Raw genomic sequence first — 27,975 nt, 5'->3', positions numbered from 1 at the left:
AGCCATAGCCGTCATACACAATAGGCAGTGAGTCACACTCCGCTCTCCATTGTGCGGAAGCCTACCAGCCTGCGGGCACTGAGGGGTTAATGCGCGGCGTGCGTGCAGGGGGGCGTGTGACGGCTCTTCCCGCCGTTGGGCGTGACGTCAGCACGTCGTGCGTCTTCGAATGAAAGGAAACAAACACTAGAGATTACGGAGCTGTTCCTGGAATAAGAGTGACAGTGCTGGCAGCAGGGGAGCGGGGCTCAGCGGGTGAGTGTGGCCGGAGGACAGGCCCGGGGGAGACGCCGCCGCTGCTGCTCAGCGCCGCACTGTCACGGCTTCAGAGCCCGCCTCCTGGAGAGGCGCGGGAGGCCGGGCAGCCTGGGACTCCCGCCGGATCCCATTGTGGGGAATGAGGATGCTGGGGGACTCTGGGGCGGGATGCATGAGCCACTGCTGGGGGGCGGGTCACGTGATGCGCTGGGGCGTGGGGCGTAGGGCGAGGTGTGGGGGTATCTGGGGGGCTGTCAGCCAGCAGAGTGCTGAGCTATCTGGGGGGCGGTCAGCCAGCAGAGTGCTGAACTATCTGGGGGGCTGTCAGCCAGCAGAGTGCTGAACTATCTGGGGGGGCTGTCAGCCAGCAGAGTGCTGAACTATCTGGGGGGCTGTCAGCCAGCAGAGTGCTGAACTATCTGGGGGGGCTGTCAGCCAGCAGAGTGCTGAGCTATCTGGGGGGGCTGTCAGCCAGCAGAGTGCTGAGCTATCTGGGGGGGCTGTCAGCCAGCAGAGTGCTGAACTATCTGGGGGGGGGGCTGTCAGCCAGCAGAGTGCTGAACTATCTGGGGGGGGGGCTGTCAGCCAGCAGAGTGCTGAACTATCTGGGGGGGCTGTCAGCCAGCAGAGTGCTGAACTATCTGGGGGGGCTGTCAGCCAGCAGAGTGCTGAACTATCTGGGGGGGCTGTCAGCCAGCAGAGTGCTGAACTATCTGGGGGGGGCTGTCAGCCAGCAGAGTGCTGAGCTATCTGGGGGGCTGTCAGCCTTAGGGCACAGCTGTCAGCAGGTGCTGTCACCCGAGATCCCACCTGGTGCAGACTGTACATGTCTAATACCCTACTGCACTATGGCTCTCTGGAGTAGTCACCCACTGGTTGCTAGGTAACAGGCCTGGCACATATACATGGTGAAAGAGTTGGTATAGCTGGAGTCCTGTCCTGGTATAGGTCAGACAGGTTATCACTGTGATGAATATGAATTCTCATGGTAAGTCGGACCCCCGCAGATCACATACTTGTCATGCGGATAAGGGATCTACTTTATTCTTGGGATCTCCCCTTTAAGCACCACAGCCTCATGACATCCTCCTTGTAATGTATATGTATGTGAGATTTACCCTGTGCCCATAAGCTCTCCGCTGAGCCTGGGAATAGTCACAGGAAGCCTGTCACCACAGGCAGCATGTAACCCTGACCACCTCTCACAATGGCGGACCGTGGCTGTGACGTTTCAAAGAGATCATTAGTATGAAGTCAGCAGGGAACAGGGTGGTCTGCGGACCCTGATAGATCTATACACCAATATGGAGAGAGATGTCAGTCAGGGCTGAGAGACCCCCAGTCTGATTTCTCTGATATGACATAACCAAGGTGAATAATAACTTCTATGTAAATGATGCAAGCATATTGTATGGAGCTAGTCATCACTCACATTGGTCCCTGTCCCCAGTGAGGCCCACAATGTAAGGGTGCCTTTACACAGACAGATTCATCTGACAGATTTTTGAAGCCAAAGCCAGGAACAGACGATACACAGGGAACAGGTCATAAAAGAAAAACTGAGATTTCTCCTCTTTTGCAGTCCATTCCTGGCTTTGGCTTCCAAAATCAATCAGATAAATCTGTCTGTAAATGCACTCTAAGGGGGAGATTTATTAAAGGGTGTAAATATACACCTGGTGTAAACTGCACACAACAACCAATCACAGCTCCTCTTATATTTTACCAGAGCTGAAAGCTGAGCTGTGATTGGTTGCTGTGGGCAGTTTACACCAGGTGTATATTTACACCCTTTCATAAATCTTCCCCTAAGTGTCAACATCAGGCTGTGTGGGAGGAAACTGGAGTACTCAGAGGAAACCCACAACCCCATCGTTCCAAGGCGACCATGCCACCCTGTGCCACTTTGAATCATACATCATTGTGGTAGGGCTGCCTGTTGTTGTCCATGCTGCCTGTGCTTTTGGCAGCATGAAGGTTCCCATTGAACACATTTCAGTTACTGAGTTTCTTCAGAGACCAGCTGATCGCTCCTGGCACCTACACCAAACGGCTTAAAGGGGTTATCCAGCGTTACAAAAACATGGCCACTTTTCCCCCTACTGTTGTCTCCAGTGCAGTTTGCAATTAAGCTCCATTTACTTCAATGGAACTGAGTTTCAAAACCCCACCCAATCTGGAGACAACAGTAGGGGGAGAGTGGCCATGTTTTTGTAGTGCTGGATAACCCCTTTAATGGGTGTGATACCATGGGCATCCAGAAGAAGGCGGAAGAAACCTAATATTACACAGCAGTCATTCAGAAGAATAGCTGTTAATGATTTGTGTAACTTTAGGGGGGCAATACAACACTTCAACAAAAAATTTCGCCAGACTTCTCCTTTAAAGCACATGACCAGCATGCAAAACATGTGGTGGAAAGCTGGTGTGGATAAGGGGGCCTATTGGTGGAGTTTTACTGTTGCCTATGTTAAGCTGACATCATGTGCAGACCTATTTTTGCCTGAACCTGATTGTGACTTGGTACCTGCACCCTCTGATCTCAGCAGGTATTCTCCATACATGTGCCAAGGGTAGAAGTATAGGAGGAAAACAGGTAATACCTTTCCTTTTCCCCATATAAGCCTTTTTTATTACATGTGTAGCCACTTTTCTGATAAGCACAAGAATGATCCCTGTCTTTAAAGGGAAAAGAGAGTAATGCGGGAGAGTGGAATCTTCAGGTCGAAAGGCCCCCATAAACACACAAAATATTGGCAGTACATGCTGATTTTATGGGGTCTCCTGACTCTCCTCAGATAGAGGCTATTGGTTATGAGGAGGATGGAGCATGTGGGATTTCAACATGCCATCATGTTCTCAGAGAGGTAAGTTGCCACCAGAGAGTCTGACAGCAGCTTTCCCCTCCCCATAGACAACACCTGAATGCTTTGCTGACCCGAATATTCATGTTATAGAGGTATCGGGAGGAATAGCTGTTGGCCATCCGATGGGTATGGTATCTGTAGCTGAATAATATGTTATATTACCAGAAGTTTAAAGTATACTTTTATTTTTTTCTCTCCAGTTTCTTGTGAACTTGGCATAGAGCGAGCTGCAGAACATGTCAGGCTCTTCTGGACAGAAAAAAGGGTCATTGCGGCAACGTAAATGTGGATTCTGCAGGTCGAACATAGAAAAAGAATGCGGGCAGCTACTGATGTCCAGTAACCAGAAGGTGGCAGCACACCACAGATGTTTGGTTGGTACCACTTCTTGAGGAAACTGTTACCTTTTATAGTTACATTTTCCTTACTGTGTGAGTTATAATGTCTCTTTTGAGGCATACAGCTTGTCTCTCACTATCTATACTTAGGTTTTCTGTCCTGGTAAACTTGGTGTATCTGAAGTATAGCGAATTCATAATTAAACTGAGTACTGATGATGACTTCTCATTATTTTCTTAGCTGTTTTCTTCTGCACTCGTGTCCTCACAATCTGACAGTGAAAACCTTGGTGGGTTTTCCATAGAAGACATACAGAAGGAGTTGAGAAGGGGCAAGAAACTGGTATGTTGCGAAGATTGCTGCTGCATTTCTGCGAAAATCAAAGTGTATTTTATTGTTGCCAGAGTTAAAGGAGAAGTCCTGTGAATAAGAAAATTAAAGCCAAAAGGCAGGGGAGTGCAGGAACTTAATAAGTAGCAAAGTATACTCTCCTACCCTCGTGTCCCCGCAGCACTGCAGCTGGGTCCAGCTGACAGCCGTTGGCCTTCTACATCTCTTCCAGCTGCAATGTCACATATCCGGCAGATTCACTCAGCCAGTCACTAGGGCGGGACAACACCTCTGCCGGGCCGTGGCCTTGCAGCTGGAAAAGTTGGGTATGTGACGTACCCAGATTACAACCGGCGGCCATCAGCGGGACCTGGGGACGGTGCAGCAGAGGCACTAGGACTAGTAAGTATTATTTATTTGTTAAATTCCCGGACCCCCCCTGCCGGTCTACCTGGCCCAGGGTCTATTATCAGACATAACATAATAACCAGACCTGCTGTGGCATCGCCAGGAAAAAAGCCACTGCTGGCGGAATGTGAAGATACTCATACACACACCAAAATGGGTGTCCCCTTTCCGATTATGAACAAATAATGTAGGTATTTTGTCCATAATCTGAAGAAGGGGGACTCCCCGAATTGCTGGCTGTTCGGGTTTGGAAGACTGCTGCACTGTGTTCTGTTCAGCGGTAAATTTATCTCTACCGACCTCACATCTCCCTGTGTGAACGCAAGATGTGCAGCCAATAGCAGTGGATGTTAATGGCCACACGAATGATAGTGATCGTTTGTGTGGCCCGGCCACGTGTTTAATCAAGCCTTGTAAAGGCACTGCAAACGAGTGCCAATCTCTCTTATCGGCACTCGTTTGCATCTATACACTGCCCCATATCAGACCCTTAGCCAAAATCCACAGCAAAAACCTTACAGCACACAGGAGCTAAAACAATCAAGTGCCACTCTCCCCACTTGCCTCAGTACACTGTGCTATGGATTTGTTCTCTAATCCCTTTTTGTCTGGTTATCTTCCTAGGTGTGCACCTTGTGTCACTGTCCTGGTGCAACAATTGGGTGTGAGATGAAGACATGTCGCAGGTCCTATCACTACCACTGCGCTCTGCACGATAAAGCCCAGATACAGGAAAACCCCTCACAAGGAGTATACCTGTAAGAACATTTAAATCCTCTTAAGAGTTTCAGTAGTTATGTAGCACATAGTGAAAGGTTGCAAAAAAATTCCTACATTGTATTCCAGATCTAATACAGGATTGTACTCTGAAAGACGAAAAGTATGACTGTGAGTGATAACATTGCTGCGTTTTTGAGTATCTATAGTCCAGTTCAGTAGTTTGTTCTTATGTGTGTATTTTGAGGGGCACTGTCCAGTGTGCCACAACTTTAACTATAGATGGTGTTGGGGCTGTTGCAGTCAGTTGTGTACATGATGAAGTAAACTTGGTTTATGTTGTTCAATGTGTGCTGACCTAGTGCTACAATGATTGCCTTATCTGTTATATGATGTGCATATACTACTATTTAAGTATTCCACTCAGGTAAAATACATGTTAAATCTTTCTCCTACCTGGAGACTGGCAATTCCATACATGTCATTACCTTTTCAGTCCCTAGTCCTGAGCCTGCTGCTTTCTGCAGAAGACACAGAAAACTGCTCCTCAGTCTCCTCCCTCTCTTCCGAGATGACTGATGTAAAGATGTCTCTGGCTGTCTGTCTCTGCACTCTGTGAGGCCGGGAAGGTTAAAGAGGTTTCCAGGGGGAAAAATAAACGTTTCATCTATCCACAGGATAGGGGAACAGTATGAGATCTCGGGGGTCAGACCTCTGTACCCCCGCCAATCTCTGTATCAGGCACCCGGCTTCTGCATTATGAATAAAGCTGCTGGTACAGCACTCTTCCAGTGTACTGGGCTCTTTCTGTCCCTCCATAGGAATGAATAAAGCTGCGGGTCACGTGCAGTACCTGCGGCTCTACTCATTACACACAAGACGCTGCCAGATACGGAGATCAACAGGGCCGGGGGTGGTACAAAAGTCGGACCCCCCGCCTTCCCCAACTTTCCCTGAAATACCCCTTTAGTCACAGTAAGGTCGCAAGTAACTTCACCTTAAATTACCCCCCTCATTACACAGTGTAGAGACAGCTGATCAGGGGCACTGTTCACATGATGTTTTCCTTTGGTCTGCAAACCTTTCCTTTCCTCTCCCTATACATATTGATGGTCATTATGGTCAGACAACTATATTTTTGTTTTATTAGATCAGATGACTTTTCTCCAAAAAAAAAAAAAAAAAAAGCCTTTGCCCCCATTTGCTGCTTTTTTAAACAGCGGTTTTGGAGCAGCAGCTTCTTACTTGTCTGTGGATGGGGAGCCATGTTCTCTTGGGGAATAAATGTTACTCAAACAAGGTTAATAGCTATTGAGCATAACAAAGCAGCAAAGAACGTCTTCATTATAATTGCTAGTAAATTGGTGATATTCCTGTTGTTCTCACGTTTGTAAAAGGTTATACATAATGCAGCCAAGCTTCCCAAAGTGTATGTGTAATGTTTTAGGCAGTTTCATGAAAAATACCTATAATGCAGCACTATACAATTTACCAGCTTTCAGGAATATGCCCAGGAACAGAAATACTGCTTTTTATTGCACATGCACACTTGTGTTAATTGGTCATTTTCATATTTCATACTTTTTTTTTTTTTTTTTTTTTTCCCCCCCTTCTCTTAAGGATTTATTGCCGGAAACACAAAGAACAGATGCACAACTCAGAAGGTAAATTCATCTGGAAAACTCTTGAATATGAAGGCAGAAAGGGTCAGTCCAATGACTTTGTCCCACATGCTCTCCTCTGTTTGGTGAAACACAACTCAAGCCAGGTGGTCAGAGGCAACTGTACAATGCCTGGCGAACTCTGTGCACAAGCCCTAATCGAGTTATTAGGACTTGTCCATGAGAAATCTGCATCTCTACTTGCCAGACTGTGGAGAGCACCTGGGACAGCTTCATTGAAGTGATCCTTTAATCAATCTCTCCTGGTTTTGGTTAAATTTAGCATGTCATTATAATAAATATCTCAATCAAAATTTTTTAATGGTTGAAACTTGAAAGACTAAACGTAGGAAGTCCCGATCATCGGCTCGCTCACAGAGAAGGCATTTAAATGACCCATGACACTTTGTACTGGCCGGGACTTCTTTTTTTTTTCAACCAGCACAAGAATAAAAAGCTGCCTTTAGGAGACTGGCTTTAAAGTATAGCTTTAAAGCATGAAAACTAAAAATTAATGTAAATAGCAAACATGCTTTATCATATTATATACAGTTGATTTAGAAAATTATAATGACAGTGTCACTTTAAACTTGTTCAAGAAGAAGTGGCCTGTATTAAAGCGACTCTGTACCCGCAGTCTAACCTGGGGTCCGTTTGGCAGGTGATGCAGTTATTGTCCTAAAAAACAATTTTTAAACTTGCAGCCCCGTGCCCAACGGGAGTGGCCTAGATTGTGTATGCATTAGGCTGGCACACCCTCTCTGTCCCTCCTCCCCGCCCTCCTCTTCATTAGGAATGCACCAGGCAGATTGTCTCCTATTCCCCACCTGTGTCAGCCTGGCACATGGGCTGGATCGTTAAGACACCTGTGCAAATGTTCAGCATGGAGAAAATGTTCCAGTGGCATTCCTAATGATGGAGGGGTGGTGCAAAGTTAGGGCACAGATATTCTAAGCCATGCCCAAAGGGCACGAGGCTGTAAGTTCAAAAGTTGTTTTTAGGACAATAACTGCATCACCTGCTGAACGGACCCTAGGACAGATCTTGTATTAAAAGCAGCTATCCGAAGGTACTAGTGGTTTGGGGGGGGGGGGGGGGGCGGTCAGATTGTGGGTACAGAGTCACTTTAAGCACAAGGAGGAAAAATCTAAATTGACTCTGTCTTTAAGGGGTTAATAAACATTTTCGCCGAACTTCTCCTTTAATATATTTGCTGAAGCTTATATGATGCACCATTACTCTATAGTCCAAGAGCTTTAAAATGTTTCTGCTCCCTTTATTGGCGCTGAAGGTTTTTGGACTGCACAGAGTCAATGTGGCAGCCTTGCATCATTATCAGGGTGAAGTTTCTTTATATTTACCACTTTTTGGAAGGTATTTGCTCTCCTTATGGCAAGCCAGCTGGTGTATGGAGCCTTAGGGTGCCTTTACACAGAGATTTATCTGGCAGATTTTTAAAGCCAAAGCCAGGAAGAGACTATAAACAGAGAACAGGTCATAAAGGAAAGACTGAGATTTCTCCCCTTTTTAAATCAGTTCCTGGCTTTGACTTCAAAAACCTGTCGGATAAATCTTTTTAAAGGCACCCTTAGAGTGTGTGCACACTAAGGAAACGAATTTTGAAAGTTTCCTTGCTGAAGTTCTTCTGCTTGAAATCCTCATTCACCATGAGGCAGATTTTGGAGAAGAATCACAAACTCCTATTGACTTCTATGGATTTCTGATAGCAGATTCTGCCTCATAAATTTACATTAATTTGGATCCAAAAATTGACATTAATTTGGGTCCACGTCAGATATTTCTGTTCAAAAACTACTGCGTGAAGAAGGTTGCAGAAATCCCAGGTATGTATCAGCTGTAAGACCCCATACCCTAGCTCAATGATGGCTAACCTTGACACTCCAGCTGTTGCAAAACTACAATTCCCATCATGCCTGAACAACCAAAGATATGGCTTTGGATGCCCAGGCATGATGGGAGTTGTAGTTTTGCAACAGCTGGAGTGTCAAGGTTAGCCATCACTGCTTTAGCTGGTGGTCTCCTCTATAATACTGGTATATAGTATGTGTCCTGAATGCGACAAGTTATATGGCACAGACATCATAATGTTTTTGTTTTTTTAGATGAATTAGATGAAGAATTTGGTCACAGAGACTTAAGTCCGTCACCCCGTAGTCGTGGTAGGGGAAGGGGCTCGCGTGGAAAGTCAAGGACTACAAATGCCAGAGGACAGTCTGATGAGAGCCGGCTCACATCTTCACAATGTACAGAGGAGACAGAAAGCAGTTCCAGTGTAAGCTGTGGTAAAAGGGAATGGGGAATGCAAGTTGTGATGGTTAAAGTAATTCTGTCATTATTTATAAGGAGCACATCTAAGCTAAGGTCGGCCCTTTGGTTGCCGAGATGGGACATTTTGGGCCAAAAACCATTAGAGCCATGTGACACTCACATTTTTAGGCGGCAGAATAAGAAAGAGGACCATGTGTACTGTTTAAGCAGTAACACCTACTAAATTATAGAATTCAATATATTATTGATTAGCAATCTTATAGGTAGACTTTGCATTTCCGTAGATTCCCCTATCCTCTGACTGCTCTCTCTCCCAATGGTAATGTGTGCTCTGTAATAGGATTCAACTATTGCACACCGCTATGCCACAACTCTGCTCTTACTGAATACCACTCCTCTTAACATAACAGAGACTACTAACTTGGTATATGTACAATGGGATTGTTATAAAATCGTATGCATAGCAAGTATCAAGTCTTCAGCTGAGACATTGTATACAAATTGAGTTCCTGGGGAGGATCCATATTCACGAATGATAACTGTATTCTGAAACTATTCTCAAATTCTTCTTACAGTCTCTAACTCGGGGAACGATTTCAGTGCTCTATGGGGAACTTACTTGCGTATAAAAAAAGTTCTCTCACTGTTTGGTCAGTGTGAGAGTTCCACTGGTTGGTTGCCTGACTGAGGCATGGCACATAGCATTGGAGGCCTATAAAGAGATCTGTCTAACTATATGGAAGGTATAGCTCAGCTTCATGTTCTTCTTAGAGAATAGTATACCACTCCTCATCCATATAGGTTCTTCAGACATCCCGATTTTAGGTCTAAAATGTTGTAATGAACCACACAGTTTCTCCCTTCTTTTTGGCTTGTACTAGAATCCACAGCTACTGCATGTACGGTTATGGCATTTCTATATGACTACATGGGGTGTCTGTGTCTCATTACCCTAAGATATGCGTATGGTTATCCCATTGAGCAAATAGGGCTGTCATCTCTGAGACCTGCAATACTGTGGTATGAATGTGGCTGTTTCAAAGGGCTTCACCCTTGTTGGATTAAACAAGGACCATAAATGCCTTTTTTTGCAAAAAAGAAGTTATATGTATTAATATAGAATCTGGAGAGAGAATCTCCCAAATTTTAAGATGGGTAGTGACTATACCCATTTCTAGTTGCATCCAAGTAGACTCCCTGTCTTCATGTAGGTGAACCACTCGCTCCGGTTTCATCTGTAGCCTGGCCTTTCTTCTGTCGCTGTGTAGTTAGTTGCTAGACATTCTTAAAGGGGATTCTCCAGAGAATTTCTCGCTATGTAACTGTGCTTGGGGTAAAGAAGAACTCTGTGGGGATGGGGGGGGGGGTTAAATTATTTAAACTAAAAAATATATAAAGAAAGTTTAAAAAAAACAAAAAAAAAAAAAAAAAACCTCACAAGTCACAAGTTGTACTGCCATCGCTTAGCAACAGACGTGCTGCTTTCAGTGGTCGTTCGCTTATTATGCTACATACAGTAGTTCACCTGTTGATGTCAGGTGCTGCAGAATAAGGAGTCGGATATTCACAAGCAGCAGCTAGCCCCACCCACTGTCTGCTAGCCCTGCCCACTGTCTAACCATTGTCAGGTTTCTCCCTATGCACAGTTATAGGCTAGCAGCCGTTCATGCGTATCCCACTCTGTCCTGCAGCGCCTGCCTACTTCAGCAGGTGATATAGAAATCTTATACAAAAGCTCCAAATCAATTGAAATCACATAACTTTATTGATCAATTCAAAACACATGATAAAGTACTACAGAACAGATATAAAATTCATTTTATACCCAGGACAGTGATGTTATAGCAATATAATAACTTGTGCAAAGGAAGGAACACCATCTCGGGATGTGCAGGCAAGTCAATTATGTAAACCTACCATTATAGTAAACCTAGACCTATTGCACAATCCCATGTAAGCCAAATGCCGTACTGTCACACTCCGTGCCACTAAACGGCCTCAGTATATAAGTCTGTACAGCATATTTGCCATTCTGAGGATAGGCTAGAGTTGTATAGCCATCTTATTACCTGATCAGGTGCATAATGCCTGTCCAAAGGCATTTTGCATTTGCGGTCCCTGTAGTTGAGTTTGTCAAGAGCAGCATAAATTATATGATAGGAACCCTTGTTGGAGTATTAATGGAAAAATAAACGTTTATTACCAGCCCAAAATGCAGAGACAAATGGCCACACTGCCTCTCCCTGGTTGTCTTCTCTTCTTGATGGACAGCATGTGTTCATGGTAGTACACAAGCTCATGAGCTCATTGCATGTCTGCTGCAATTGACAGGTAGAGCTGTAGCTGTCCACTAAGGAGGGGGAAGTCGTTGTGGCCTGTGACACCGCAGTGCCCCGACACTCTTCTGGGACACTTCAGGACTGTAAAAGAAAGACAATCATTTTTATTGCAGCAATAGAGGTGCTACATTTGTATGTACTGAAAAATACCAATGTACAGCAGCTAAAAAGCATGCGTATCATATATGCAACATGAAATGTTTTATTCACTCACAGATTTTCCAAGGGAGGAAATTAATTATCATATTATTGCTTTTTCTCCTCAGAGAGACAGGTCGCCCCACAGAAGCAGTCCCAGTGACAGTAGACCGAAATGTGGTTTCTGTCATGCCGGGGATGAAGAAAACGAAACGCGAGGGAAGCTTCATCTATTTAATGCAAAAAAAGCAGCCGCTCACTACAAATGCATGGTATGTGTTTATACTAGTGTGTGTGTAGAATCATTTCAGGGTGGTACACCATGGTGAACACAAGCATCCAGCCATATAACCCCTTAGATGCAGCAGTAAATAGTGGCATCTGACCGAGGGGAGAGTGGCTCTTTGAGACTGGGTTCTCCTCTTAGGCCATGATTTACATATAATCTATATACCTTAACATGTTTGTTCACCACATGTTTTGGGTTTCTTCTACCAATAGACTTCTGTTTGGATATTATAGTATGTGACCTCTTACAGACTGTAGTGACTAGTGATGAGCAAAATTACAGTATTCGCTTTGCAAGGCATGGCAGTCAGCTGCCTTTAAACTCTGCTCCTCGGAGTACCTTGAAAAGCTAGATCCAGTCCTGGGAAACTGGGAGGAGTTTCCCAGGACTGGACCCAGCTTTTTCAGGCACCCAGAGACAAGCTGCATGGAGTTTAAAGGGGTTAGCCAGTGCTACAAAAACATGGCCACTTTTCCCCCTACTGTTGTCTCCAGTTCAGGTGCAGTTTGCAATTAAGCTCCATTTATTTCAATGGAACAGAGTTTCAAAACCCCGCCCAATCTGGAGACAACAGTAGGGGGAAAGTGGCCATGTTTTTGTAGCGCTGGATAACCCCTTTAAAGGCAGTCTGCTGACAAGCTGACTGCCGAGCCTAACAAAGCACTTCGCTACTTCTGTTAAATTTGTTCATGTCTTATAGTGACATTCCAGTTCTCTTCCTTCATAAAGTTGTTTTCACAAGAGTCTTGTTTACAGACTGAACCATTGTATTACTGTACTTTAATAAACCAAGTCGGCTATAATGCCTGGAGACAATCACATGACAAACTCCTTGTGTTAGATTCTGCCTTACAGAGCATGAAGAACACCATTAAATTTAAAAATTTTTTTCCCCCAGCTTTTCTCCTCTGGTACAGTCCAACTAACAACAACCTCAAGGGCTGAAGTTGGTGACTTTGACATAAAAACTGTGATACAAGAAATGAAACGGGGCAAACGCATGGTAAATATGTGTACATTTTACTCTTGTACTACAGCGCTTCTCTTTGATGGGGTCTGATGTTGGGAAGGTATGTTAGGTCAGTATATTAGGCCTCATTTATTGTGTAGTGTTTGCTTGATTTTGCGCAGGTCAAAAAATTGCATCTATAATATAGCAACATAATGCAGTGTCTGAACACAGTATGTTGGGCTGTCTGGTTACAACAGGTGTACATTGTTTCAGGTTTCCTTTGCATTAGTGTTGGTGCATATTTATACAGTTCATTGCATTGATGTGTATTGGATATTACTTACTCTGTTCACATATTTTGTCTTCTACTTTTTTTGTGTTTGTCCCTTACAGAAGTGTACGTTGTGTGGACTCCTAGGTGCTACCATTGGATGTGAAATCAAGGCCTGTGTGAAAACGTATCATTATCATTGTGGTGTACAGGATAAGGCTAAATATATTGAAAACATGTCACGAGGAATTTACAAGTAAGTTTGACTGGATGAACTCAATGTTCATGGATGTTTCAGTTGTTAGTCTTCCAGAATTACTGAATAGAAACATTCTTTTTTTTTTTTTTCCCCCCATGTCTAAAGGCTGAAGTCCTGCACTGCTCACACACTTACATGATTTATGTGTATGAACTCTCTTGTGTACAACAAGTTATGCATCTGTGTGAGCAAGACAAGTTTGCATCTTATGTATATAGTAAATGAATGTGATGGACTGATTTAGCATCCCCATTAGAGATGAATGAATAGATTCTGCGTAAGTCACATTGGTTTCAAGTTTCCAAAACTATTTGGCAGTTCTGTGACTGCTAAATGGCAGCCATTACTACTAGCCTTACATAGGTGACATCTGTTGCAATAATGATTCCAACAAATCTGGTCCGAAGCAGTCCAGCGACTGTCGCAGTTTTTATTTTATTTTTTTAAGAAATCAAAAGAATTTGAGATCGCAGTTTTGCAATATCCTTTTTTTTTTTTTTTTTTTCTCTGTTTAACTCAATGTTATACCAATGGCCACTGATGCCAATGGTATGTGTGTGTGTGTGTGTACAGCTGCCGTGCGTCCAGAGAATCCTGGGGGTGCTTGCATTGTACGGTCAGCCCTCCTGTGACACAACACCAAAATCTCTGTAACCACACAGTAACATTATACTGACAATTGTGTCATAACAGAGAGCATTGTCTACTGGTAATCATGCAGAGATGATGATATCATTGGCAAAAGTTAATAACGTAAAGTTATTTGCCCTCAGTTGATATACAACCTACATGATGAACAGGTGTCTTTTCCTGTGTGAGCACACAAAGCACTGAGACTTCCTTTGTTTGGTCTCTTTTCTTGAACAGAGAAAAGGCCAAACATCTAAACGGACTATAAATTGACCACAGTTTGGTCATATGTATAACGTTTAGTTAAACATAGATAATCTTAAATAGAAAATGAAAAAATAAAGCGAGTATCTTAAACTGCTTGTGATCACAATCCCTGTACGCTTTAAAGTGTCACTGTCGTTAAAATTTTTATTGCAGAAATCAATAGTACAGGCGGTTTTAAGAAACTTTGTAATTGGTTTTATTAGCCGAAAAATGATTTTTTTATCATGAAATAGCAGTTTGAAGCTCTCCCCCCTGTCTTTATGGTTTTCCTATGGAGAGAGAAAGTAAAGGCAGCAAAACAGGACAACAAAGAGTTAATTTACATTCACCACAAGGGCTCTCCCGTCTGCAGTCACCACTGACCTCTGAATAGCTCCCCCACTGAGTAATCCTTTGTTTTCAGCTCTCAGCTGTGGGCTAATCTCGCTCCTTCCCCCTCTCCCCTCCCCTCTTCATAGACCAGACAGACCTGATTGATGAAAAAACAGTCGAGATTTCCTGATTCTGAGCAGTGGATGACAGAAAGGAGAGGAGCGGGGGACCTTGGAAAAGGCTTTTTACATGCAGATAATGGCAGATTTGGCTAATAAACCCAATTACAAAGTTTCTTAAAATCGCCTGGACTATTGATTTCTGCAAAAAAAACGACAGTGACTCTTTAAGGAAAGTCAACACATGAATGTTGCACTCACCATTTGACTTAAAGATTTCTTGGTGGTGAGTGCTGCAACGTTCTCTGCATTAGATTTTACTGTTTTTTGGTTGTTTATTTTATCAATCTTGATGTGTTAAACACCACAATGTCTTGGATAATTTCTTACCTATTACCTGTTCTTTATGCGTGTACGAGTTGAGAAGTGTTAGTAGAGGAAATTATGACACTTCAGTTGCCTTAGCCTATAGTATTTTTGCATGTTCTCATATGGAGTAGGTTGACTGCAGTGTCCTTCTATAGTAACCACATCTCGATTAGGTTCACACTATGGAATCCGCACGGAGAAGTTCTGGCGGATTCCAGCGCTCGTACCCGTTCTCTGTGGCGCGCATATCCGCCCGTGCCATAGACACCATTCTATGGCCGTCTATGGCATGTCTATTCTTTCGGCGGAAATGACATGGCCATAGAATGGTGTCTATGGGACAGGCAGAGATGCGCGCTGCCGCGAGCGGATCCAAGGGACGGAGTCCACCGGAACTTCTCCATGTGGATTCTGTAGTGTGAACCTACCTCTAAGCCGAAGGATTTTTAGTTGTCAAATTTTATCTGTGAAAACCAGTGGATTGGAATACAAGGACATCTTTATTTATGGCTTGTATATGTGCCTTGGTATATTGGAGGATATGCTATGTGGGGAGAATTGTGTTCCCCTATTATATCAAGCATACGGGTTGTCTGCTGATGCCTCACATAAGTCCAAAAATATTATAGTAGGCAAAGCTGCCCTGCAAAAAGTACGGCAGTACTCTGCTTTCTTTTCCTGGCAGTATCAACTGAATGTTTGGGATTTGGGGATCTTGGGATCAGCTGATAGGGGGGGCTGTGTTAGTTTTTTCAGCAAAATGTGACTTACTTTCTGACATAACTTTCTGAATGTACATGGGGTATTCCATCCCATTTCATAAAGTCATCAGTATAGACTTGCTAATTCTAAAAAGTGTCTGAAGTCCTGCTTTCCTGCTTTTTGCCCCACCAATCATCCTAGAAATGTCATTGTTTTATGAGGTGAGAATACCTGAGTGTGCCAATATAGTCCACTGTAAACTTATAACCTGTTTATATGTTATTATATTCCACAGGCTGTATTGTAAAAATCACAGTGGGAATGACGAGAGAGATGAAGAAGACGAGGAGCGTGAGAGCAGGAGCAAAGGGAACGCAGCCGATGTACATGGCAATAACGATCCACCGCAGGTCAACGGAAACTAACATCGGAGAGACGTGCCAGAAGCATGGCAGTGCACCGCACATTTGTGATGGGGGAATGCTGGACATTTTTTCAAGTTGCATTTTTAGCAAAGATTGTAAAAATCTGCTGGTTGGGAGGGGGGGGTGTATGATTTTTTTTTTTTTTTTCCCCATCAGTCATTTCTAAACACAAGAACTGTGTTTGGTCCGTGATATTCGGGAGTCATTACCCCACCCCAGGCATTTTGGGTGGTTATTTTCTTTGCATCTACTTCAGGCTTTTTTTTTTTTTTTTTTTTTTTTTTTTTTTTAAATAGTTGATTTTAAAAATGGTTTTTCAGTGAATTCCTGGACTCAGGAAGATATAATTGGCTAGAAGTAGTTTGCAAGGTATTTTGCTTCCCAAGTGGCAGCAAATAAGTATCTCACATCATGTTGGTAGCCTCCTATTTTTTTTTTTTCTTCCTTTTTTTTTTTTTTACTGTTCCTTTTTCCCAACAACCCCAGTCCCTTGGCATTCCAGTGATCAAAAAGACTTTTTATATGAGAAGCGGCCATAAATACGCCACTATTTTATTGTTTGGTACAGCAATATTGTACATGTCTATTTCCCAGCATAAATACATGATGTATTATCAGAACCTAGGGCTGTCTGCAGTTTGTTCTAGGGAGAATCAACCTTTAGCTGCAAGCATTAGATTAAGAGCATGTTCACATGGGGCAGATTGGCAGGTTGACACACATATGAATGGGTCTCATAAGAATCCATGCATCTTCTGCAGCATCCCCACCCTCACTTCACATCTATGGGATGGATTTACAGTTGCAGAAATGTCTGCAATAGATCTGCTGGGCGTCAACATATCCTGATTCTCCTTCAGGCTTGCAGTGTGGATAAGTCACTGGTACTATGTCCAGGTTTTTATACAAGTGGCTATACAATTATTTACCAACCTGTCTCATAACTTGGGCTGTTCTCTGATAGGACCCTGGGGTATCTGCCCTTATGTCCAGTTCCTGAACCCTGTGTAAGTATAACCTAACTTTGTCCATTCCAGTGTCCAGTCCATTCCAGTGTCTTGCTGAGTGGCAGTCACCTGTCTCTTGTCCCTGGTATTATATATTAGGAAATGCTAACCGTGAATTGAGAGGCAGTAGGATTAGTGTGAGCTGGTTTATCTCCCATAGATCTTTTGCCTCCTACCCATATTGGTGTGATAGTTGATATGACAATCCACAATGCCAGATGCTGAACTTCCTTCCTATCTAGTGTCAATGTTGTTGCATTGTACATGTGATACACTTATTGCAGTGGCCGATTGTAGCCAGAGTAAAGAATGTCATATGTATGGGAAACATTTCAGATATTTCGCAATCATTGTTAAGAGGATTACTTGGCTTTATGGTCCATCAGATACGTCCAGTTCAATTTAAAGAATCGTGAGAATGGGGATAACATGGTAAGTTGTGAGCATGCCCACTGGGCAGACGGTAGCTCTCATATCTGCGTCTTGCCCATTTATTAATCACATTTTATGGGGGGGGGGAACCTGGGAAGTTTTTTTTTTTTTTAAGAGAAGGTAGCAGCTGAACCCTATTAAAGTAGAGCTGTGCTGCATCACCATATAGAAGAGTTGTTTTATTTTTTAATCGTACTAATGCAGTGGACTTTAGTGATCATTCTATTTATGTGGGATTTAAAGGGGAACTATCAGCAGGTTACAAGATAGCACTGATCCGCCCCCAGCTAGCACGCCCTTTTCTAATGATAAATGGAGCATGCTGCATCGGTAGTGTGGGGACGGGCAGTGGTCCTAACGGTCTCACCGGAACATGGAGCACAAGGCTAACTGCATCGTAAGGACGCAGAGGAGGAAGGTAAGAGACTAACCTTCCTCTTTGGCGGCCCCTGTGCAATAGGGACATATAGTTCCCCTTTAAGGCTTGATTCACATTTATGATGTGTGCTGCACACCTTTGATCAGTCAAGGCTGGTGGGACGGGGTTAAGTCCTGGTGACTAGTAGTGCAACAAGCCTCCGGGTAGCCCAGGTTGTAGGGTTATTTAACATTGTAATGCTGAATACGTTTTTCAGATTGAGTAACTTGCTATAGTCTAAATTGCCTATACAGAAAGGGGGAATTTTATCAGGAATTTGCAGTTTTTTTTCCATCTATCTGTGGAAGTTTTTGAATTTATGAGCCTGACTTATTAAATTGCCACGGACATCTGAGAATTAGATACATGTTTACATCTGTGCCATGATACATAACTGATGTAGTTTTTGAAGGCTGACAGCTGATCAACTATGGAAGCCTGCTCTGGAGTGGAGTCTGCACAAAACTTTGTTCATCAATCAAATTGATACAATTCATAGATTTGGCTTCAGTTGAATTTTAAAATTTTATTTTTCAAAAAGATAAACATATCTACATTCTTCCGGAAACACTTGTTTTCAGTTTGGGTGTTTTTCCTAATCCTGGATAACCTCTTTAACATAAATAGGTGCAGGGGCTTGATAAATTTCCTTTGACTTTTACTTGCTGCTTCTTGTAGGTATTGCCCACGCTCCCATTGGGCCAGGCATTGCTGTATCCTGAGGGGCCCCATGTGGGAAACTGGCAGATCAGGGACAGTTTAAAAAAAAAATTACATTTGAAATAGAAAATCATGAAATAGTTATTAACGACAATGGGCAAAAAATCCAGTGTGAGTTTAATGGTGGTTTTACACGGAACGATTATCGTTCGAATTTTTGCGATAACGATTACATTTAAGCGATAATCGTGTAAACACAGCAAGCCATCAAACGACGAGCGAGAAATCGTTCATTTTGATCTTTCAACAAGTTCTCAAATCGTTGGTCGTTCGCAAAAAATTCGCAGATCGCTTTGTGTAAACAGTCTTTCAACAATTTACCCTATGTGTGAGATGGGCTTAAGCGATTTTAAAACGATCGAAATAACATTTTTTTTTTAAACGATTAATCGTTCTGTCTAAACGATGATTGTTATAAAAAACATCGTTACTTCAAAATCAAACGATCGATTGGGCGAATTATCGCTCCGTGTAAAAGGACCATAAAATATGATAAACTAAAAAGTCAAAATTGGCCAATATGTACATTGATGCCAGTCCTGTTCCAATCCGCCATATTAATATTATTAGGACTATATGACAACAGGATTGTATTTGCATTGGCATTTGTACACACCAATAAGTTTTGATGCAGTTTTAATGCATATTTTGTTAAGTCAAACCAGGATGCATCTGAAATGGAAATCTAGGTCAAAGACTTTGAGGCTGGTTTTACACAGCATAAATTTTTTGGAAAAACGGCATGGCATTTGTTTTGAGAAAAAAAGCCCCATGGCCAGTTGTTAGCAGTAAGTCAATGGGATTTTATGAATTCCCATAAATACTTCTACCCCCCCAGTGGAGGTTTTCTCCTCTTGCTTTTTGTTGCTCAGTTAGCATGCTTTGGGCATGGCAATTTTTTTTTCTGCAAACTGTTGTGTATTTCTCCTATATAGTTCAATGCATTGTCTTTTGTTCATCTCAAAAATGTCACTGCAAGTGGTGGTGGTGGTGGTGGTGGTGGTGGTGGTGGGGGGGGGGGGGGGGAGAGACGCAAAGTTTTTTTTTTTTTTTTTAGGCCATAAAAATGCTACTCATAAGCTGTGTCTGAATCCACCCTGATATAATTCTGGTTTTGGCTGAAAAAATAAAACTGCCATGTGAAGAAGTTAATTGTAAAACGGAAGGATAAGGATAATCGCAGCACAAGTATTCTGGTAAATTCCCGCTGTGATTTGCAGCTACAGTTTGTGTTTTCACCATTAATGTCTTTACTTTTTTGCTTTTGAAACACTCCGTTTATACATATTCCTACATTGACAGAAGGGTCCCACGTTGCACCACTAGGTGTTGAACACAATGGTCTGTAAGGCACACCTCTTCTGTGCTCTTCTAGACTGGGCTGCCATATAGGTACACCATGTACTGTGGCATACACCTCTCTTGTGTTGCCCTTCTCCCAAGCTTTGAAGCACTTGAATAGCCTTTGCTGACATAATGCAGTGTGGAGTTCTCTGCTTAAGAGTTGGGGTATAGGCTCTCATATTGATGTACCAGTGTGTACTTACAGTGGAGCGGGTACTGCATATATGCTATGTGGTCACCTTTTGGAGTCTTGCGGAGTTTAAATTTACTTTCAAGCTCCATCTACAGAAACACTTTAAAGGGAATCGGTCATCACCCTCCATGCTGCCTGAACTGCTTTCATTGGCTGGTTCCAAGCGGCGTCTCCCCTCCTCACCAACGTTGATTGATCCCGGTTCTGGTATGGGGAAAGGTCTATCAGTCAAGGCTGGTGGGACAGGGCGACTCCACCAGGGACCTCTCCCATCAATTCTGGCTTAGGCAGCATTGAAATGACCAGTTTTCGTTTCGTTTTTTTTTTTTGTTTTTTTGTTTTTTTTTTACGGTTGCTTATTTAGTTCTTAATATATCTATGTAGAAGGCAGAACATATATTGAGAAATGAATCTGCACAGAATTCTAAACCTATTTGGGTAAAAACATGGTATTCAAGCATAGACATTGGCTTCCTGCTTATACAATTTGCCGGGTTAGGGCTAATGTACACATCCGAAGAATTCCATCCATGCATGGACAGTGTCCTGCCGACTGGACCTCTGAGCTCCCAGCATCATCATTATGTCGGGAGCTCCGATACCGTTTAAAAGTTTGCGCTAGTGTACTGATACAGCTGCGCGGCTGTGTCAGTACACCAGCGCAAACTTTTTTTTTTTTTTCAACCGTTTAGGAGCAACTAATGACTAATCAGTTCCAATATCCACAGGACACCCTCCGTGTATGGATAGAATTCTGCAGACATGTGCATTAGCCCTTAGGGCTACAGGGCAATATAGGTCATGTGGCTAAAGATTGCATACTCTGAATTGTTCTGCATTGCGGCTATTATAAGTGAATGAGGCTGTGTTAGCTGCCACACTGGATGGATTTCTGGTGATTGTCGGGTCCCACTAACTTGAATTAGTTGCAGTACAGCAAGGCATTACCATCTTTGCCTGTGCACCCATGTTGTGGCCACAGTTACTGTATAGCCCCAGCCCAGATGCCAGCTTTGTAGGAGAATAAACTCACCTGTAGTTAAGTGTAAGAACTATTTTCCCTCCTTGGTTTTCCTTCACTTTACAATTGCAGATAAGTGGGATACACGGCCATAAGAATGACTAGTCTCACTGTATTAAAGCAGCGCACACTGCATGCACCACACTAATACCAATGTAACATGCAGGACGCCCCATACTGTATAGTCTAAAGATGCATTGTGACCAGGTGGATGCTGCCTTTAACTGTAGATCGGGCTTTGCTGTAACTTTGTGAATGCCGGGGAGTAGTCAAGGGCACTTGCATGTTTTATATTGATCCTCATAGGAGCTGTTTATCATGAAGAGAGATCAGGAGAGCCCTGCTATCCAATGTACCCGTGGTCTTGTTATGTCACGTTCTTAAAGTGCCTTACCATGTAAATAGCTGTATTTGTATATTCTTGACAAGCATCTTCTGGTCAGTGACAAGATACTGTTTAGTATAATGTATTGCTGTGTATTTAGTGTATGTCAGTAAGCATAGTTGTACTAGCTAGGCATGAAGAATTATTTATAGTGGTATGTAACATTTACATGCTTTTATTTCAGGTCTGCCACTGTCTTATAGCTATGAATTTCTCATGTAAGCTTTACTAGGGATTACTAAAGCTCCGCTCTGGGTAAATATAGATAAAATGGCAGATTTTTATTTTTGTCATGTTTTTCCTATTAATGTACAGCAAGGGTGGAAACCTTGGAATAAAGTGCACAACTGACCACTGTAGTGCGAACGATTGTCTACTGTACAGGTTTAATTTTATTAACACCTATGGTAATTGTTTTTTTTTTTTTTTAATTAAAAGAATTACGAAAGACTTACTCTGGACTCTGTTTATTGGGGGACAATATAACAGAATAGCACTGTTTTTACTAAACTGTTTAGGGCAGTGATGGACAACCCTTTGAGCTAGGTCTGTCAGCATTCGGTGAAAAAACGAGTATAACTCGAATGGTGTCACTTCGAGAAAAAACACCATAATTTTGCGTTATTTGTAGTTTAAATAGCAAAAATACTTTACTGTAATATATAACTGTACTTAATATACCAAAAAATAATTATTGTGTGAAGTAAACTAAAAACCACACACACTACCCCACCTAACCCCAATCCTTCCCCATACACTTCCCTGCCTGACCCCCCCTCCCCACACACACACACACACACACACACACACACAATACTCCACCTGGCCCCATCCCTACATACACACACACACACTACTCCATCCTCTCCCCACACACAAAATACCTCACCTGGCCCAATCCCTTCCCACACAACACCCTACCTGGCCCCATCCCTCCACACACACACACACACAATACCCCACCTGACCCAATCCCTCCCCACACACACTTACAATCCTGCTGCGGTCCAGGATGCAGGCTGTGGCACCAGGAGCAGGCATGGCTGGAGTGTGGCACCGTGCCGGCCGGACGCAGCTATTGTGCTGGGTGACGTCACAGTAGCTGCGTCCGGGCGCAACGTGGGGTCGGCCTGCACTGTAAGGTACACTGGACGGCCTTGCAGCTTGCATGCGGCCGCATACCTTTCTGTATCCGGCCGCGTGTCAGCGACTATGGCTACGCGTGTCAGTGCTGACACGCATGTCATAGGTTCGCCATCAGGGGTTTAGTGTGTAGTTCAGCCAAAACAATTCTTTCAAATGAACAGGTGCCAGAGATTTGTAATGTTCTTCTATTCAAAAATGTCAGCTGCTGTATGTCCTGCAGGAAGTGATATATTCTTTCCAGTCTAGAGAGCAGGAGAGGTTTTCTATGGGGATTTGCTACTGCTCTGGACAGTTCCTGTCATGGACAGTGGTGGCAGCAGAGGGCACTGTGTCAGACTGAATACACAACTGCAGGACATGCAGATACATACTGGAAGACTTGAGATTTTTAATAGAAGTCAATTACAAATCTCTGGCACCAGAGATTTGAAAGTTTTTTCTGAACTAGGCCTTTAACATTGCAGCAAAAACAAAGTAACAGAAAATAAAATTTTCAGACAATAAGACCAATCTTGGTGATGGGTGACTGAGTCATTGTCCATGTTAACCGTGAGCCAACAATGGAAGGAATAAAAGATCAGATTAGATCACAGGTGTCGAACTCGGGGAGTCCCCCAGCTGTTGCACAACTACAATTCCCATCATGTCTGGAGAGCTAAAGCTTTGGCTGTCCAGGCGTGAGGGAATTAGTTTTGCAACAGCTGGAGGACCTGAGTTTGACACCCCTGGACTAGATGTTCTGCCAACTTTTAACACGAATGTACCATCAAGTACATTTATTTTTAAAACATTACCCGGTTGGTGCTGGCACAGTACTTTCTTGAAAATGCCAACCAGTTCCTGTGCTCTGCGCCGATGTTTTACATTTGCTTTAAAGGGAACCAATCACCGGAAAAACGCATATAGAGCTTTTGAAATGTGCTGTTAGAGCACACAGCACACTTGCCACACGTGTTTCCATAGCCTCCGTGCCTTCCCCCGTGTAAGCCGCAAACTAACTTTATAAAACTGGCGCCCTGTATGCTAATTACCTGAGGTAGTCATCTGGGCGGTGTTCGGCTAGCAGGTAGTCACGGTCCCCTGGGCGTTCTATCGCTGTAATCACGCCCCTCTGGGCGTGATTCAAATGGCCGAGTAGCTGTGACATTCTGATGCCGGACGCCGCCGCACATGAGCAGTGCAGCCGCTTCCATTCCGGCGGTACTGCGCCTGTGCAGAATAGCCTCGAATAGCCTGTTAGCCGGAGTTCGAGGCTATTCTGCACAGGCGCAGTCCAACCGGAATGGAAGCGGCTGCACTGCGCATGTGCGGCGGCGTCCGGCATCAGTACGTAAGCGCGACGACGTTGGGCACGGCGCGCTCCCGAGTGACGCCACAGCCACTCTGCCATTTGAATCACGCCCAGAGGGGCGTGATTACAGCGGAAGAACGCCCAGGGGACCGTGACTACCTGCTAGCTGAACACCGCCCAGGTGACTACCTCAGGTAATTAGCATACAGGGCGCCAGTTTATAACGTTACTTTGCGGCTTACACGGGGAAGGCACGGAGGCTATGGAAACACGTGTGGCAAGTGTGCTGTGTGCTCTAACAGCACATTTCAAAAGCTCTATATGCGGTTTTCCAGTGATTGGTTCCCTTTAAAGGGGTTATCCAGTGCTACAAAAACATGGCCACTTTCTTTCAGAGACAACACGACTCCTGTCTCCAGTTCAGGTGTGGTTTGCAATTAAGCTCCATTCACTTCAATGGAACTGAGCAGCAAAAACCCGCCTGAGCTGGAGACAAGAGTGGGGCTGTTTTTGGAAGAAAGTGGCCATGTTTTTGTAGCGCTGGATAACCCCTTTAAATAACCATGTAGGCATAGCCTAAAGTTTGGTGGGGTCCTATGCATGGCACAGTTCTCCCTTTTCACTCAGCCGCATTGGTGGAAGTGACTGGTGGATGCTGCTGCCCCTTCTTCCCATTGATTATCGAGGTTACAGATCACACCCTGATGCCAATCCCAGGGAACCCCCCCCTTTAATCTCCCCTAAAGAGTCTTCTCTTCTGCTGCATAATGTGCATATCACTTCCATAAGGACAGTCAGGTTCAATGTGATATTAATCATTAATCATCTGTTTCAAAGTCCAGGCTTCCCTGTTTATTTTTTCCCATCAGTTATTAGCGGCCGGAGCTTATCGGAGGTGACCGGGTGCATGTGACCTTGAATCTAGACCAGGCGCCTCAGCCAAAATACACCACTGAGGGGGGGAGGGGGGGGGGGGGGGGGGGGGGAGGGGGGGGGGGGAGGGGGGGGGGGGGGGGGGGGGAGGGGGGGGGGGGGGGGGGGGTGGGGGGGGACGCCAATGTGCATAGTGATGTAATAGTTCTTTTTACCCCCTATAGAAGTCTATGGGGAAACTGCTAAACACACAGCCTGCTGCGATTTTGCAAAACTGCCCTGAATAAACGTCAAATCTCAGTGTTTCTCAGCCCCCCCAAATATACCACGTGCCAGTTTTGATGTTATTATTGGCTTTTCTTGGAAAAATTAGATGAGTTTAAAAGAAGTGAGAATTATAAAGAAAGGAATTTTTAAAAACCCACCATGCTCAGGCTGTGTCATTTTCCTCCCATAGACCTTTACCGGTTGGGGGGGGGGGGCACATGTGCAAAGATGTCTACAACCTGTCCCCTCCATATATCTCTGACCTGATATCCCGCTACCGTTCCTCACACACCCTCCGATCCTCCAATGACCTCTGTTTGTGCTCCACCTTGTTAGTACCTCACACTATTGCCTCCGAGATTTTTACCCAAGCCTTCCCCATACTCTGGAACTCACTACCCCAACACGTCTGGCTCTCATCCACCATCGCCTGATGTGTTGGGGTAGCGAGTGCCAGAGTATGGGGAAGGCTTGGGTAAAAATTTCCACCATCCACCATCTCGCCTAACCTCATGACGATACTTACCATCAGAAAATACCATTCAAATCAATGGGGACATTCATGAAAATGTATATATAAAATAGTGTTTAATACTATCACTGGAGTTCTTTATTAACCCTCTGGACATTTGATATTACAGACTGGGATGTGACTGATGTTCATTTTGCAGTATGTGGCGGATATTATTTTGCAGTTTTTAGTGGAAACTATTGTGATGCAATTGCAAACCACAACGCAATAGACGGCCATGCAACCCGATCCGCTGTTTTTAACCTCATTGGGAAAATCTACAAAAAAAATCATCCTGGTTTCAGACGGTAGATTTGCATTATACGCTGTGATGCAGGTGGTTTCGGTTCTCCCTGAGGAACATGGTACATGCAAAGAAGTACAGAGAGAGACTATGTGAGGCGGCATGTACAGATGGTCTCCTGGTTATAGCAGGCTGGTGTAATAGATCAGCCTTGGAAGCCACAGAGGCCTAGTACAGCAATCCTGTCACCGGGAGAAGATCTGTCCTGCCATACCACCAATGATGCATAAATGCCACAATCAGCTTGGACAGTGGCATCTAAACAGTTAATAGTCCGCTACTAGTGGTGGCTGGCTGCTGCTCACTAGGTAGAAAGTCTTAACAACACCATGGCGTACCAGTACATCATGGGTTAAAATGTGACATCACTGAAAATTGTGTCACCTCAGGAATCTGAGATACAGAAAGTAAGACCTCTGTACATGGCAGGAACTGTCCAGAGAAGTACAGGTTTTCTATGGGGATTGCTACTGCTCTGCACAGTTCCTGACATGGACAGAGATGGCAGCAGAGAGCACTGTGTCAGACTGCAAGAATATACCACTTCCTGCATGACATATAGCAGCTGATAAGTACTGGAAGACTGGAGTTTTTTAACAGACGTAATTTACAAATCTATATAACTTTCCACTTGAGTGCCCCTTTAAGGGTAATCAGACAAAAGAGCTGCCAAAAATGTATCTAGTGAACATTTAGCTATAAGTGATCTTTATAAGGGGGGCTAGTACTGAGGAGACCCTTGTACTGTGTGACCCCTATTAGGCAGGCTAGTACTGAGGAGACCCCTGTACTGTGTGACCCCTATTAGGCGGGCTAGTACTGAGGAGACCCCTGTACTGTGTGACCCCTATAAGAGGCGCTAGTACTGAGGAGACCCCTGTACTGTGTGACCCCTATAAGGGGCACTAGTACTGAGGAGACCCCTGTACTGTGTGACCCCTATAAGGGGGCTAGTACTGAGGAGACCCCTGTACTGTTTGACCCCTATAAGAGGCACTAGTACTGAGGAGACCCCTGTACTGTGTGACCCCTATTAGGCAGGCTAGTACTGAGGAGACCCCTGTACTGTTTGACCCCTATAAGAGGCGCTAGTACTGAGGAGGCCCCTGTACTGTGTGACCCCTATAAGGGGGGCTAGTACTGAGGAGACCCCTGTACTGTGTGACCCCTATAAGGGGGGCTAGTACTGAGGAGACCCCTGTACTGTGTGACCCCTATAAGGGGGGCTAGTACTGAGGAGACCCCTGTACTGTGCGACCCCTATAAGGGGGCTAGTACTGAGGAGACCCCTGTACTGTGCGACCCCTATAAGGGGGCTAGTACTGAGGAGACCCCTGTACTGTGTGACCCCTATAAGGGGGGCTAGTACTGAGGAGACCCCTGTACTGTGGGATGGCTATAAGGGGCGCTAGTACTGAGGAGACCCCTGTACTGTGCGACCCCTATAAGGGGGCTAGTACTGAGGAGACCCCTGTACTGTGTGACCCCTATAAGGGGGGCTAGTACTGAGGAGACCCCTGTACTGTGGGATGGCTATAAGGGGCGCTAGTACTGAGGAGACCCCTGTACTGTGTGATCCCTATTAGGGGGCTAGTACTGAGGAGACCCCTGTACTGTGTCATCTCTATTAGGGGGGCTAGTACTGAGGAGACCCCTGTACTGTGCCACCCTTATAAGGGGAGCTAGTACTAAGGAGACCCCTGTACTGTGTGACCCCAATAAGGGGGCTAGTACTGAGGAGACCCCTGTACTGTGTGATACCTATTAGAGGGGCTAGTACTGAGGAGACCCCTGTACTGTGGGATCCCTATAAGGAGACCCCTGTGGTGGTGTGAGGCAGTAGTACGGAGGAGACCCCTGTGATGGTGTGAGGCACTAGTACTGAGGAGACCCCTGTGGTGGTTTGAGGCACTAGTACTGAGGAGACCCCTGTGGTGGTTTGAGGCACTAGTACTGAGGAGACCCCTGTGGTGGTGTGAGGCACTAGTACTGAGGACACCCTTGTGGTGGTGTAAGGCACTAGTACTGAGGAGACCCTGTGGTGGTGTGAGGCACTAGTACTGAGGAGACCCTGTGGTGGTGTGAGGCACTAGTACTAAGGAGACCCCTGTGGTGGTGTGAG

General features: G+C 44.4%; 1 protein-coding gene across 3 annotated transcripts; it reads left to right on the top strand.

The window, feature by feature from the left end:
* The first annotated feature begins 149 nt into the window (after nucleotides 1-149).
* PHF6 (PHD finger protein 6) lies at nucleotides 150-17,403 on the top strand. 3 transcript variants are annotated; one of them, XM_069986521.1, is made up of 10 exons: nucleotides 150-255; nucleotides 3,326-3,499; nucleotides 3,705-3,806; nucleotides 4,827-4,960; nucleotides 6,540-6,583; nucleotides 8,704-8,873; nucleotides 11,475-11,618; nucleotides 12,534-12,638; nucleotides 12,981-13,114; nucleotides 15,812-17,403. In XM_069986521.1, exons 2-10 carry the CDS (start codon nucleotides 3,362-3,364, stop codon nucleotides 15,939-15,941), a joined length of 1,101 nt encoding a protein of 366 aa, XP_069842622.1. In that variant the 5' UTR covers nucleotides 150-255; nucleotides 3,326-3,361; the 3' UTR covers nucleotides 15,942-17,403. The 3 variants fall into 3 exon arrangements, with proteins under 3 accessions (XP_069842622.1, XP_069842624.1, XP_069842623.1); XM_069986523.1 differs by lacking the exon at nucleotides 150-255 and adding an exon at nucleotides 1,100-1,246; XM_069986522.1 differs by lacking the exon at nucleotides 150-255 and adding an exon at nucleotides 2,800-3,125.
* The last annotated feature ends 10,572 nt before the right edge of the window (nucleotides 17,404-27,975 follow it).

Source organism: Dendropsophus ebraccatus, chromosome 10, assembly GCF_027789765.1.
Source record: "Dendropsophus ebraccatus isolate aDenEbr1 chromosome 10, aDenEbr1.pat, whole genome shotgun sequence".
NCBI lineage: Eukaryota > Metazoa > Chordata > Amphibia > Anura > Hylidae > Dendropsophus > Dendropsophus ebraccatus.
This window is presented reverse-complemented; position numbering and strand designations above follow the sequence as displayed.